Raw genomic sequence first — 14,349 nt, 5'->3', positions numbered from 1 at the left:
AATTAATAACAACAGTTTGTTCTAGGAGTTATTTCACATACTTTGTGGTGAGTGTCTATGTTTAAAAGTATTTAGATATCATCTTTACCTCCACGAGCCATAACAGTTTTAACATATCTTTTAGCACTTTCCACATTTTGTCCAGTTGCTTGTAACAAAGTATTCTTCCATTCAGTAACCAGGCTATTGAAGGTTATTAAACTAAAATGATCTTCAGGTCTGAGGTCTTCCAAAATCTTCAGGAGGGCATCTCTTGTCTGTTAAAAAGTGGGGGGAAAGTGTATTTTTTGTTTTGTATTTGATCAAAATTTGAATTTAAAATGGAGCTGCAGCTTATTAAGATACCTTTATTTTTGCTGCATAGTTTATTTTAAATAATGAGATTTCTCTTCAGAAGAACGTAACATATTACAAGTACAATATTTGTTTGTGTTATACACCCGAGTGCAAATGTTGTAATTCACTTTGTCAGCGGTTTCAAATTTATAAACTTCGGCTCATATATAGTTGAATAAGGAAGAGTCTCTTGATATGTAAATCCAACCCTTAGGATAAGGATACATTAGAGACGTAATTTAAACTTTCCTTGTACACATCTAGTTTTGCCAACTCTTGCAATTTTATTGCAAGTCTCATCATATTTGATGTTGTTCTTAACTCCCAGCTGCTGGAATCAAGAGACTGCAAGAGAATCTCAGCTTCCATTTTAAAACAATTTCTAATTCCCATGGTTGTGGAAAAATTAAAGTTTGAAAACATGAAGTGAGTGAACTTAGTAAAGCTTCAGAAATCAGAAGGCAAATAAAAAGAACTCCAATTTTTTAAATTTATAATTTTAAGCCAGTTTCATAATTTTAGGAGGTTGACTCATTTTTTTTAAACTTTTTGGATTGGCAGTACTGCACAGCTAAACACCAACTTCTGTGACAGTGCCATTATCACTTCATTGTGCAAATTGTTCTTCTGTCTGAACATCTTTACAATAAAAAGCATGGGCCATAATCAGCCCTGGTGTAAATCAGTGGAGTTGCAACCACTGTATTTGGCCCTGTGTGTTTATTCACTTGAGTAACGGCTAAAAGGATTGGGTCCTAAAATATGCAAAGCTTACATTACCATTTCAGTAACTGATTCTGGAGAAGGAGAAGGAGGAGGTCACTGTTATACTGTTTGTTTCAAGGACTGGTCACCGAGGCTAGGGTGGAATTGCTTTGAAAAGTGGAATATGAGGTGGAGGATCAGGCATTTCTTAGGACTCCATAATAACTTTATCTTTTAATTTGAGGCCATTACAGGTGACCTAATCTTGTAACTGTTACTGATGCAAATACTCTACTGAAGTCCAGTTCTGCTCCCAGTGAAGTCAATGAGTAAAACTTCTACTGGCTTCATTCCACTGTGATCTTATTTCTTCCCACTTTTATTAAAACAAAACAAAAAAACTGAAGATAATTTTTTCATATGCGAACAACTAAGTTAGAAAGCTAGAACTTTATTAAGATGAGATATCTATAACAACAGCCATGTTAGGAAGGGGTTAAACTTTAAAATTATCAAGGAGGGCATGAGGGCAGGGGACTGGACTCGATGACCTCTCGAGGTCCCTTCCAGTCCTAGAATCTATGAATCTATGAAAGTTAAATAAAGTTGCATATGCATATTTCCAAGAGCAAGATGGCTTCTAGCCTCTGAAAATGTTGCATGTCTACAGAAGTAGCATAAGTTTTAAAACTGAATGTCATTCCTAGAGTGAGATAATGCTGCTGGTATATGAAGTACCTTTAGAAATTACAGTGGAGTCATCAGCTTTTTTTTATACAATAGCATAGACACTGTGAATAATATACAAATGTAATTCTGTATTTAAGAAGTGAGTTACCTGTTCAATTTTTCTGCCTGACATAGAGCCACTTTGATCGACAACAAAGATGACATTTTTGGGAAATGTTGGCATTTCACTGGGTGCAAAGTAATGCACAAAATACCCATTTACGATCTGAAACACAAACAAGTTAATATATACAATTTACATCTTGCATTATTGTGACACAGCCACAGGATCAGATCCATCATCCGCTTACTAGTCTTCTAGACAAATCCAAACTGTATTTCCTCAAAATAATTGTTGAAACATAAGTTTTAAAGAAAAACACCACCATCTGTATAGTGTAATTCAAAAGACAATCATATCCTGTTTTCTCTACTACACTCAATGGGACTATGCAATTCTTAAGAAGGATGCTCTTCCATCATAAACAGCATTTTATCAGGACAATTAAGGTCAAACATCTAAGCTTTGTCAAAACAAACTTTTACAAAACTCAACATCAAAAAATAGGTTTCCTTAGACTTCTTTTTCAAAACATTCAATAGAAAAGATTTGTTTTGAAAGAAATAACATTACCCTATGGTGTCTGCAACCTAATTTTTACAGTATCCTGCAAACACAGAAAAAACAGAAAATGAAACTGACTAGAAATAAAATTGAAATTGACTAGTCTATTTTCATTGTCCTGACTTAAAAAAAAGCAGAGTAAACAAATCAATAAAAATGATTAAATGTAAATTAAGTTTTTAACATTTTGTATTAATAATCCAAGAGGATGTTAGCAACACTATTGGGGAGAAGGAAGTGAGTCTTGCTCCAGCAGTGGAACAAGAAGGACCTAGCTGCCTGGTAGAGACAGGGGTACCTTCGACAGAGCAATACTGGGAAAGGACAGGCTGAGCTGGGGAGCCCAGGCCTGGCGACCTCCCAGGCTGAGGCCTTGTGGCAAAGGCCTGAGGAGGTACTAGGGCTGCAGGGAGGCAGCCAGGGTAAGAAAAGGCAGCCGGTCCAACCCCCTTGCCAGTGATGAGTGGCCACTTCAGACTGCAGTTTGCCCCTGAGAGAAGGGACTAGATGATGACTGGCAGTAGCCTCTGAGGCAAGGTGGGTATAAGGGGTTAGGGGTTCCCCAGGGAGGGGAGACCCAGAGCGTGGGAACACTGCCGTGGAGCAGCAGGGCCGGCTTTAAGGTGAATCACCCGATTCCCCGGAATCAGGCCCTGCACCCCTAAGAGGGCCCCGTAACGTCCCGAAGGAGCTGCTGCCAAAGTCCCGCCACTGTCTTCGGCGGCAGCTCAATTGCTGCTGCGGAGGAAGGTCCCTATGCCAAAATGTCACCGAAGACACCGGCAGCCGATTGAGCTGCTGCTGAAGTCCCAGCACTGTTGGTGGCGGCACCTCAATCGTTGCCGCTGTCTTTGGCGGCATTTTGGCGGAGGGGCCTTCCTCTGTGGCAGCAATTGAGCTGCTGCTGAAGACAGCAGTGGGACTTCGGTGGCAGCTCCTTCGAATTGGGCCCCACGGTGCCTAAAGCTGGCCCTGTGGGGCAGCACCCCAAGGTAAGGGGCACTGTGGTCTGGGAGGGACACTGGGCCTGAACTGGTGGAGATAAAGGGACTGCAGAGGGGCAGGTAAGGGCAGGGGAGAAACCGGCCAGAGGAAGGCACTCCTGAGCTGGATGAGCTAATTCCTGTACTGACCAGCAGGAGGCATGGCGCTAGTGAGTGCCCTGCCCTGTTACAAAGGCATGTGTTGGTCCACAAACTTTTAAAACTGATCTGTTCTTTTATAACAAAAATCTTATTAAAATTGTTTTACAACGTAAATAAATGTAGTATATACACAAGTAATTACTGTTTAACAGTTGTCTAAATCAAATTCAGTTAATCTCATTTACAAAAAAGACTGGCAAGTAATCCTTAGGTTTGTCAGCATTTGAAAATCCCCTTTACAGAAAAAGAGCATGATGCAATATGAGACTAATTTGTCAATGGATGGTGCTTTCTGGGTTTACTGATTACCTTCAACTTCTGCTCACTGTGGATTGATGACTACACTTTTTAATTGTACTATAGCACTTTCAGAATCTATCAACCCATGATGATCTCTTTCATTTGCACGTCCAGATGTCTATTTGTTACCTGTATATCTCCTGCACTGACACTCCTTTTAACATCATAACGTATGATAAAGTCTCCATCTAGAAGGGTTTCCTCAAGTTCAGGACTCTTCTTTTGTTGACCTATTGTTGGTTTAAATAAAATATGAGCCTGAAAATTAAACACAAAAGCAACTAAACTAAGATTAATCACAAAAATAAATAGCAACTAACAATAACAGGTAAATTCCCATTAGCATTACTTGAAAGGTAGAGAAATATGCCCCTCTGGCCGAAACCTTGAGAGCTAAGGATTACCAGGTCCAGACACAGGCACTGATTATCAGAGCCTTAGGGGCATGCGACTCCAGTAACGAGCAAGTGCTGAGAGAATGCGTAATCAGTCAATGCTATGCTCAGCTGATGTGGCAACTCATGGTGTCGGGTGCCATCAGATGGTTGAGAGACATCTACATAGAACACATAACTGGACATCGGTAATACCAGGAGGGATGAGCTGGAGTGCAGATGAGAAGCGCAGTCAGGAAAGTAACAAATACTTTCCTCATGGATTGTATTTTCTTGATGGACAACCAACCTAATTCTCAATTACTGAAGGACAATCTTCACTCATTGATATACTTTGCTTTCCACAACCATATCTCTGTACAACTTTTCATGAGTGATGTACCCGAGTATTCGGATTCTAATATTTAAACTGTATTCTTAAATCTATTCTCCTAAATTTGGGTTATTGCTGATTATGTACTCTAGGTTTCATGTGACTTTTAAAAACTAATTTTATATTGTGGATAATCTAAGCACTATACCCAGATGTATAGACACTCTTTTCCCAACCTATGTATTATATAATTTTTTTAACATTATCTTTAATATAATTTTCCTGATGATGTTTTACCTTGGTCTCATTCTGCACCTTTGTAAGAGCTTCAGTTAACTCATTTGTCATAAAGGTGCTGTCAGTTTCCAGGAAGTTTATACCCTGGGGTTCAAAGATGTGGACATCAATCTGAAGGAAAGAAGGAAAATAGGTCAGTGTCATTTGGCAGCTGCAGGGTTGCCCAAACAAGGTAGCAGCATTTATTCCTAAAGCCTCTAGGTGTAGCATACCTGAAAGTGTTTAACAAGCTGCTTGGGTCTGACCTTGAATAACAATTCATACTTCCCCAGCTGTCGCTTCAACAACTCCTCATATATCAGCTCAAAGGTAACCTTACTGTCTGATGCAACGTTGACTGAAACATGAAACTGCTCTAGTTTCCTTCCAGTGGTTCTGAAAATAAGCAAAATTGACATTTAGCTTTTTACTGTGATATTTGCAGGGGATGTTGCCAAAGTTTCCATTTGTCTGGCTTAAAGAGTGGTCAAGTGGCACAGCCAAGGAGAGAGAGGTCACTTTATTTAGTGTAAATAAGACTTGTTCACATCCCACGGAGAGTTACTTACTATTTCAAAGTTTTTAGTGTACAATATCTATTCTGTAAGTAGGAGATGAGTTTAGATTTGTAGTAGAAACCTAGAGGCACTGGTGGTTGGAATTAATGCCAGTGGAGGTAGGATTGAATAACTGAAAGCCCAGACTGAATATTCTCCTCCAGTGCAATGTTGCCTGAAGTTCTGAAGCAGTGTTAGGTCCTGAACCTACAACATGTTATGCCTGTGCATGCTGTTACACACCTATGTAGCCTATCGAGCTTTCTATCCAAGCCCATTTCTTGGTGGACTATGAATAATTCCCCTTGCTGCACTTATTGCTTAGATCAATTTTAATCTAGCAACTCTTTACTCTGTGTAAGAGACAGTTTTTTTTTCATTTTGCCATGGATTTGAAACACATTTTGGTGGTATCCATTTTTCACCTGAGTGTTTAGCCAAAATTCAGGGTCCTGCAGGTTGTTTCATTAGGAAAAGAAATTAATGATGGAGCCATGCATTTCTTTGATGCAATCCTGTTTATTTACAAATAATGCACCAAGTCCTGTTTCCTTGAACTCAGGGGGAATTCAAACAGCTGGAGATATTTCCTTTGCTCACCTTTCCAAGCCAGTACTTAGCCTCCAAAAGCTCTCTCTAGGCTTTTTCTTAGGGCTGTGTACCCAGAGCTTGTTCTGCCATCTCCTTGGCATTCTTCTCATTCTCTGAGGCCATGTCTATACTACCACCTATATTGGCAAAACTTATGTCACTCAGGGATGTGAATAAAACACTCCCCTGATGACAGGAGCAGGGCCGGCTCCAGACACCAGTGCAGCAAGCTGGTGCTTGGGGCGGCCCATGTAAGGCGGCGGCACATCTGAGTCTTTGGTGGCAATTCAGTGGCGGGTCCCTCGGTCTCTCTTGGAGGGAAGGACCTGCCGCCGAAGAATTCAGTGGCGACGGTAGAGCAGCTACTGAAGTGCTGCCGATCCGATCGCGGCTTTTTTTTTTTTTGGCCGCTTGGGGTGGCAAAAACGCTGGAGCCGGGCCTGAACAGGATAGCTCTCCCTCATCAGCATAGAGGGCTACATGAGAGATCTTACAGTGGTGCAGCTGCATCGGTACAGCTGTACCACTCTAATGTCTCTAGTGTAGACAGAACCTTAGGCTACGTCTACACTGGCAATTGAGCAACAAAACTTTTGTCATTCAGAGGTGCTAAACCCTTTCCCTCCCAAAAAAAAGACAAAAGTTTTGCCGCAGCAAGTATCAGTGTGAACATTGCTTTGTTGGCAGAAGTGTTCTGCTGTCGACAATGTGAACGCCGCTCATTGGGGGTGGAAGTATTTTGTTAGCAAAAGTGCCAACAAACAGTGGCTACGCTGCCCGACCTTTAGCAACATGGCTGTGTCGACATGGCTGTTTCGCTAAAAGCTGTGTAGTGTAGACAAAGCCTTAGTCTGTTTCTGTGGTGGTTCGTGCTGCTTCAACCCCCCACCCCAATCCAATCTCCCGCCTCTGAATTTATCAGATCACAGTAGAACTCCCTCACCTCTGCAGGATTAACTTCTACTCCAGCCCTGCATGTGGCTTTGTTTTGGACAGAGCCCCCTATTCAATTGTTTCAGTTATCTATTCCATAAGGGATCTCAGTTGCTTCATATATTTCTTCTGAATGCATTAGTTTTAATGCAGTTTAACCCAATCTATAATATTTAAACTGAAAATCAGAGGAAATAATAGTGAATCAGAACTGCTGCTTACTTGACAAGGCCGGCACTTTGACCATGTGAAACCGCAATGTCATATTGCTCTTGTGCAGATGTTTTCTCCTTTATTGTTCCTGGATATGTTTCTCCATCAATTGACCTAAAATGTTTTAAAATATTATAACTAAGAGGTGGGCTTTGCTGGTCTGTGGAAGAGGAAGGGGGAATATGATGCCCTGTGGTTCTCGGGGCATCTGCACAGGAAGCCCTTAAGTCCCACCTCCCTCCAATCACCATAGCTCACTAGGGAGCCATGGTGTCATTCTCTTTGTGCCTACACACTCAGAGACCCTTTGATGAGTTTAGAGGTCATGCAGCAGGACTATCAAACAGCACTGACCTCTTGAAATTTCTGCAATAAAATATGCCATCTTGCAGGGATATAAAAAACCTTGCACAGCAGGCAGGCTAATTTATTGAACATCATTGTATTATATCCAACTTTCATTCTCAACTTTTTCAGTCTGCAGACCACACCTGTTTTTTCACAATGTTACACTCGGTGTATCATCAGAAAGGTGCACTGATGTTCTAATACACCACAGAAGGAAACCCACATTATTAGTATTAGATATAGCAGAAGAACCTACATGCTGAAGTTAGTGATGAAAGCTGTTTTAGGCAATTCCACTTCAAAAATGGCCTCCCGGGATTCATTAACCTTGTTGACAAGTCTGCTGGTGATAACTGTATGAGCAAATCGAGATGTAACCGTAGAGTCCACATGCAGGCTGTAGATTTCAATGGCATTCTGGAAAAAAAAAAGAAATACATTGAAAGAGGATGGTGAAATTCAGGTACCACCATAATGAAATGTAGCATCAAATAGTGAGTGGTTAAGAGGCTGGTGTAATAGTCAGCTCTCTAGAAGCAGCAGTGGGCTGTTGGCTTCCTAGCTGAGGTAAGAGAGCTGAGACTAATGGAAAAGGCAGACTGATCCTATTTTAAAAGGCAAAACAGAATTAATCATCTGCGGCTTCAACTGAGGATCACACAAGGTGTCATGTTGATGACCATGATCTCTACAAGATTTTCCACTCAATTCACAATAGCAGTGAGTCCTGTTATTTTCCATTCAAAATCCATGATCAAGCTTGCCCTTTATTCACATCCCCATAATAACCAATTCTATTGTACATAAAAATGTGGCCTGTTCTGTATAAGTTATTCCACAGAGGGCTTTAGCTGAACAGTAAGCCATTCTGAAATCTCTTCTCTCCTCGGGTGATTATGATGCTGGACAACTACCTGACCCGACCACTAGTAGAGGACTCGGCTCACAGAATTAGACACCCCATTGATGCCCCTTTAAGTATTTGGCCCAGAGAGCCAGACTGTCTTCCTTGTTTTTAATCCTCTCTCTCTCAAGTAGGACTTAGCTGCACATTTTGCAAGCCAGTAGCTTCTGGTCACATGTGACGTTTGGCAGGTTAGAGCCCTGTGTGGGCTGTCTTCTCTGTTTGCACAGACAGAGGTGCCCTTGAAATGCACCGATTTCAAACTATTTAACTCTTTCCAAGCCAATAATGATAAGAAAAATATTGCTGTTTTACAACTTCAACCCAGCCACCTTAACAGGCTTTCCCTGTGAAAATTTCATCAAGGAGCTCCACTGGGAAATTCTTGGGGTGATATTGTTTTATTAAAGGTGTTTTTCCATATGTGATGTGGGGCTGCAGGCTGATCCAAAAGAATTTGTCAGTGTGTGGGTGGCAGTGTTTCACAACATGAATGGAAAGATTTAAATGAGAGTTCAGCAGCCACAGCATTTTTTGATAAGCAGAGTCATGATAAGACTGTAAATATAAGTTGAATCACAACCAACAGCATCTTTAAGAGTTAGTAGCAAAATTGCATATAAAATAAAAAGTTTACTGTCTAAAATAGATGCAGACATATCATTTTACTTCTCCAAACCGAACCTGCAAATCTTTTAAACTGCTAGTTGATTACTAATTAAAATAATCATTCACCTCTGTATTTTGCTCACCAATACATAGCATCCATTTTAAAGCTGTCAGTTTCTTCACAGTCAAGGGCATGTCTTCATGACACGTTTTAATCACATTTGAACATAATTGTGAACAGTTGAGTTAGATAAGCTTACAGTATGATGACCACAATTTAGCAGTCAGCCAACATCATAGACCCAGGACATGTTGTCCTCAGCATCCTGTCAGCTATAAAGCAATTCAAAACACCCAGGAATAAATAATTTGTTGCCTCTTTTGCTGGTTCTATAGCTGTTGCCAGAACTGTGTAGACATCAGCCAAGATAATGGTGTACAAACAAAGATATTTGGCAAGATAAACAACTTCAGAATATCTGTAGGATGAGGAGAAAGCAATGTGATTGGCAAATTAAGATTTCAATCCACACTGTTATGGGACAATGACTAGCAATGATCATGCTATCATCTACAAAGTACATCACGTATATCAACAAATTGAATTGTGATGAATTTACTCCCTGTTGTCATAAACAGACTACAAATTGTGTCTGTACCCCTGTCTGCTCCACCTAACAGCAAAGGGTTAAAAACTTTCCCCTGCACTGCCCCCCCCCAACTGACTGTATTGCACAATCTAGCACCTGGTTAAAGAATTCAACTTTGAATTGTTGTTTGGGGTCTCTTATGGGGTTATCCTATGCCTCATAATCAAAATGTCTTCTTCTTTGGTGACTCTTGTATTCTTGAATGGGTGGGAAAATAGCTTCCCTCTGTCAAGTCCCTCTGCCAACTTCTGTGCACTCTTCAGAACATTTTGAAATCCTTCATCTGACCAGTAAGACTGTAGGTATGACTTTGCTTTGTCCAGTTGTTCCATCGCTCCAGATACATCTCTACCCTGATATACCGCGACCCAATATAACACAAATTTGGATATAACGCGGTAAAGCAGTGCTCCAGGGGGGTGGGGCTGCACACTCTGGTGGATCAAAGCAAGTTCGATATGATGCGATTTCACCTATAACGTGGTAAGATTTTTTGGCTCCCGAGGACAGCGTTATATCGGGGTAGAGGTGTATATCAAGGTCAACACCTTGGAGTCTCTTGCTTACAACATTTATTTCAAACAGTATGTCATACCACAACACTAAGCCACACATAAATGTGAAGTTTTGTATGTTTCTGGTGATTCCATTTCTCTCTGCCACTGTTCTCCCACAAACAGTTCCTGTCATATCATTATCCTCCATAATGGCAACTATGGCATCATCTCTCTTCCCAATTTGGTGTTTGATAGGCTCTATCGCCTCCACTCGACTTTCCCATCGTGTGGCACTCAGTGGTTTCAGTGTCAGAGAGGATGTTCCCAAATGTCACTTCAAAATTTGCCATCGATGAGTTGATGCAGAGAAAAATACATAGATGCTTTGACTTACATTAAAAACTTCAGCAGCCTCACTAGAAGCTGATGCTGCATCAGTGACCACAAAGTTCAATGAATGAGAACTGCATGGGACAAAAAAAGCTCCAGGGTGTAACTCTCAGATCTGTGTCTGCACTCCTCTGTTCTTTCCTCTCATGTTGGCACCATTATCGTAGCCCTGACCTCTCATGTCAGCTATCGCAATTCCCGTATCTTCCAGCTTTTTAAGAAGCACATTTGTCATACCAGCTCCTGTAGTATCATCAATGTCAATAAATTCTAGAAAATGCTCTCTGACATCACCATTGCAGGGACATTTTCACTAGGTCTTGTTGTTGTTACAAAATGTACCATTAAAGTCATTTGTTCCATATGGTTGATGTCAGGTGTGCAGTCCAGAATAACAGAGTAATATCTTGCTGACTTCAGATCTGCCACAATCTTCTGTTTGGCTTTTGTTGCCAGTAACTGTATGATCTCATTTTGAACTGTTTTTCCAAGGGAGTGGTGTGTGTACATTTCTTGGGTGACTCTTCTTAGATGCTCCTGGAGTACAGCATCAAATTCAGCCATCAGCTCCACAATTTTAAGGAAGTTTCCATTGTTTGGCACATACAGCTGATCTGAAGTGCCACACAGTGCTAGGTTTTGGGTAGCAAGCATTCTCACAATGGCAATGAGCCTTTTCAGAACATTTTGCCAGTAAAGAGACTCCGATGCAATCTTCTCTTGATGCTGATCATCTATGGTGGCCTTTAATCTTAGTCTCATCTCAAGTTCTTTCCACCTATGGAATGCTCTCTGGTGATTTGCTGCCTTCTCATGGCATGCCAGATTTCTAGCCAGATTTTTCCAGTCCTTTGTTCTTGTAGAACGCAATGTGGCTGGAACTTTAGACTGGAAGAGTTTGCAACAAAAACAGTATGAGTAAATAAGCCATAGCCTTTCCGCTTTGTCACCATTGGAGATTTCACGCCAGTAATGTGTTGGATGGAAACTTCTATTTTCATTGTCTTTGGGGAACATGAAGTTTTTCACTTGCTGTGGCCCATGCAGTACAAGGAAGTCCCTTAGGCTACTGCTCAAGTGGGTCCACAGTCCTGGATCATCTAGACTTAAGGAACTAAACTCAGTAGCAACTGTTTCTTGCGCCTCCACCACACTCTTCTCTGATCTACACTTTTCTTCAGGAATGTGCATAGTTTTACATCTATTTGAGATGGAGATGTGGATGCTACAGTAGCTACCAGGTCACCTGAACTCTGACTAACTGGAAGATCAGGCATATCCTCACCACTCACATCCTCACTGGGGCCGGAAGGCTCACCGTGAACATTTGTGTCTATGTATCTCAGGAGAGCTCCTTCCTGCTTAGATAAAAAAGCTTCCTTTGCTTGCTTGCTTTTTCTGAATGCTGCCCCAGAGGGGTGTTTTCCTCTTTCACTCATGACTGCTGTTCTGTGCCAGCTATAGTGGCTCTCAACACTCAATTGAAGGGGAAAAATAAGCAGGCTGGTAGCAGGGCCTGAGTGAGGGAAGATATCAGCATCTTAAGGGCCTAACTGGCTCCCTACTACCTCAGTTGACTGTCTGTTCTCCTCAAGTGGGTTCAGGGAAGCAGCAGGAAACAGGAAGCTCCCTGAGAAGCTGGTGTTAATCAGTCCAGGCTTCTGGGGGTGCCAGAGAGGTACATAAGAGGCTCCTCCTCCTCTCTCTCCCTGCAGCTCCTGCTGCATTCTGTTATTCCCTCTCACCTTTTCTCCTGCCTGCCTGTTATGTCTCTTGTGCCCTCCTTCCTCCAGCACAGCACTCCACCATCTCTGTGCATCTAGAGCAGAGAGAATACATATGCACCAGCAGCAGACACAATTTTGTACACTCTGGGTCCTAGTGGCGCCCCCCCCCCAGTCTGGCACCTGAGGCGGACACCTCAGTTTCCCTCATGGTAAGGCCAGCCCTGGGTATTGGGCAGTGTTCCAAGCCATCAAAGGGTCTTCATGAAAAATATGACAGCCAAATAAAAACATATGGGACAATTATGAAAAAAATAAAAAAAATCAGTTCTCTTTCTCTCTCTTTGGCTGCTGGATATTACCTTCTGTTTCACTGCTGTCCTGTCCCTTAGCCTCTGTGGTCCCTAAATTAAAGCAAGTGTTGTGTCAATATGAAGGATCACCCAGGCAAAGGGAGTCCAAGTAATTGTATTTAGCAAATACATACAACATGCAAGGCCCAGCTGTGTATTCACACTGTTGCGCTGGCTAGCTTCTGGAAGACCGTGAGCACCACTGGAGGGCTCAAACCTTTTAAAGAATTAACAATCCTATCACTACACCAGTGGTTCTCAACCTTTCCGGACTACTTGTTCCCCTTTATAGGAGTCTGATTTGTCTTGAGTACCCCAAATTTCACTTCACTTAAAAACTACTTGCTTACAAATCAGACATAAAAATACAAAAGTGTCACAGCACACTATTACTGAAAAATTGCTTACCTTCTCATTTTTACCATACAATTATAAATAAATTGATTGGAATATAAATATTGAACTTATATTTCAGTGTGATACTTGAGCCTGTTTTTCACTTTTGAGCCTTGTCTGAAGCCCAAGCCCCCGGCAGCGGGACTGATGTATGTAACTTAGCTTTGCAGGGGGCCCTGTGATGTGCGGTCCTGGGCAATTTCCCTGCTTGCTAGCCCTGCACTTGCGATCCCCTAAACCTATCCCGAGACACCCCTGGGCTGCAACACTCATGAGAAACATTGATCTAGATGAGTTGAATACCCCCTGGAAGACCTCTGCACACCTCCAGGGGTACACCTACCCCTGGCTGAGACCCACTGCACTACACCATCACTACAACAACCACTGCTCATAAGTACTGTCTTAATTCACAGTCAGTGACAGAGAGATCTAAATGGAACACCACACTGAGGAGAGCAGCTGCTGTGAGATGGTCACAGTTCTCAAATGCTGAGGCCTTTGGCTTCTTGCCTTGCGGCTCACTTGAAGCAAATTCCACCTGTTACTCTTCACAGAAATCAGCATTACTATGGCAAAACAAAACCAGTCAATTCTAGCTCCATTCAAAACAAGTGGATAAAAAAAAGCCCCAAAAGAACAGAAGGAAAATAATTATGGCCATTTTTGTGGGGGTTCCCAGTAGCCCCCAAATAAATCCCCTTGAGTTTACTGCGCCTCCCATCTTCAAACATCTTATATCACACTGTATAGTAACTTTCCCTTTGATGGAAGAGACCTGGACTCTCTCCTTCTAGATCTCTTCTCCATCACTTCATGAGACGGAGTCATTTTCCGTTTGGCTTCTTTATGTAGCTCACGTGGATTCTGGCCATAACTGGCCAGCTGAGATTCCTCCAACCAGGGCAGAGTCCTCAGTTGATGTAAATGCCCCAATGCGCACACAACCTTTTATTGGGTCATGTCAGAGAAAGGAAGGAGCAGGGTGGAGCTCTGCTATGCCAATCCTCGGATGGTGTATGGTCCACCACAATGGGCATATGTTAGCAGAGATTCTCAACCTATTTACCATTGTGGGCCACATCCGATACGACCTGCTTGGCCCTGAGGATGTCACATAGGCTGCAGCTGTGTGCTGACTGGGTTGCAAGTGGCCCATAGGCTGCAGGTTGAGAGCCACTCAGCTAGAGCAATCCCAAGATTGCCCTAACTCATACCACAGCCAGCACACAGACTGGCTCACAGAACCAGGGTGCTGGTCAGACCACCTCCCTTTACCCTCCATCCAGTGAATCTCAGATGCAGGAGAGAATTTAGCCCCTGTGTCTACTAGAAAGCATCATTAGAGAGCAATTCCTGA

General features: G+C 42.2%; 1 protein-coding gene across 14 annotated transcripts in view; it reads right to left on the bottom strand.

Annotated features, from left to right (window-relative positions):
* LOC123374234 (inter-alpha-trypsin inhibitor heavy chain H4-like) overlaps positions 1-14,349 on the bottom strand; it is a 43,873-nt gene that overhangs the window by 28,643 nt on the left and 881 nt on the right. For all 14 annotated transcript variants that reach the window (XM_045023955.1, XM_045023958.1, XM_045023959.1 and 11 more), the window contains exons 2-8: positions 7,723-7,883; positions 7,128-7,232; positions 5,058-5,220; positions 4,846-4,956; positions 3,970-4,098; positions 1,880-1,996; positions 89-257 (exon numbers count right to left, since the gene is read on the bottom strand). In XM_045023955.1, the coding sequence (XP_044879890.1) occupies positions 89-257; positions 1,880-1,996; positions 3,970-4,098; positions 4,846-4,956; positions 5,058-5,220; positions 7,128-7,232; positions 7,723-7,883 (955 nt within the window). The remainder of the gene's footprint in view (positions 1-88; positions 258-1,879; positions 1,997-3,969; positions 4,099-4,845; positions 4,957-5,057; positions 5,221-7,127; positions 7,233-7,722; positions 7,884-14,349) is intronic.

The sequence above is a fragment of the Mauremys mutica genome, chromosome 7 (genome assembly GCF_020497125.1).
Source record: "Mauremys mutica isolate MM-2020 ecotype Southern chromosome 7, ASM2049712v1, whole genome shotgun sequence".
NCBI classification, from domain to species: Eukaryota; Metazoa; Chordata; order Testudines; family Geoemydidae; genus Mauremys; species Mauremys mutica.
The sequence above is the reverse complement of the archived record's forward strand: the minus strand, read 5'-3'. Positions and strand labels throughout refer to the sequence as shown.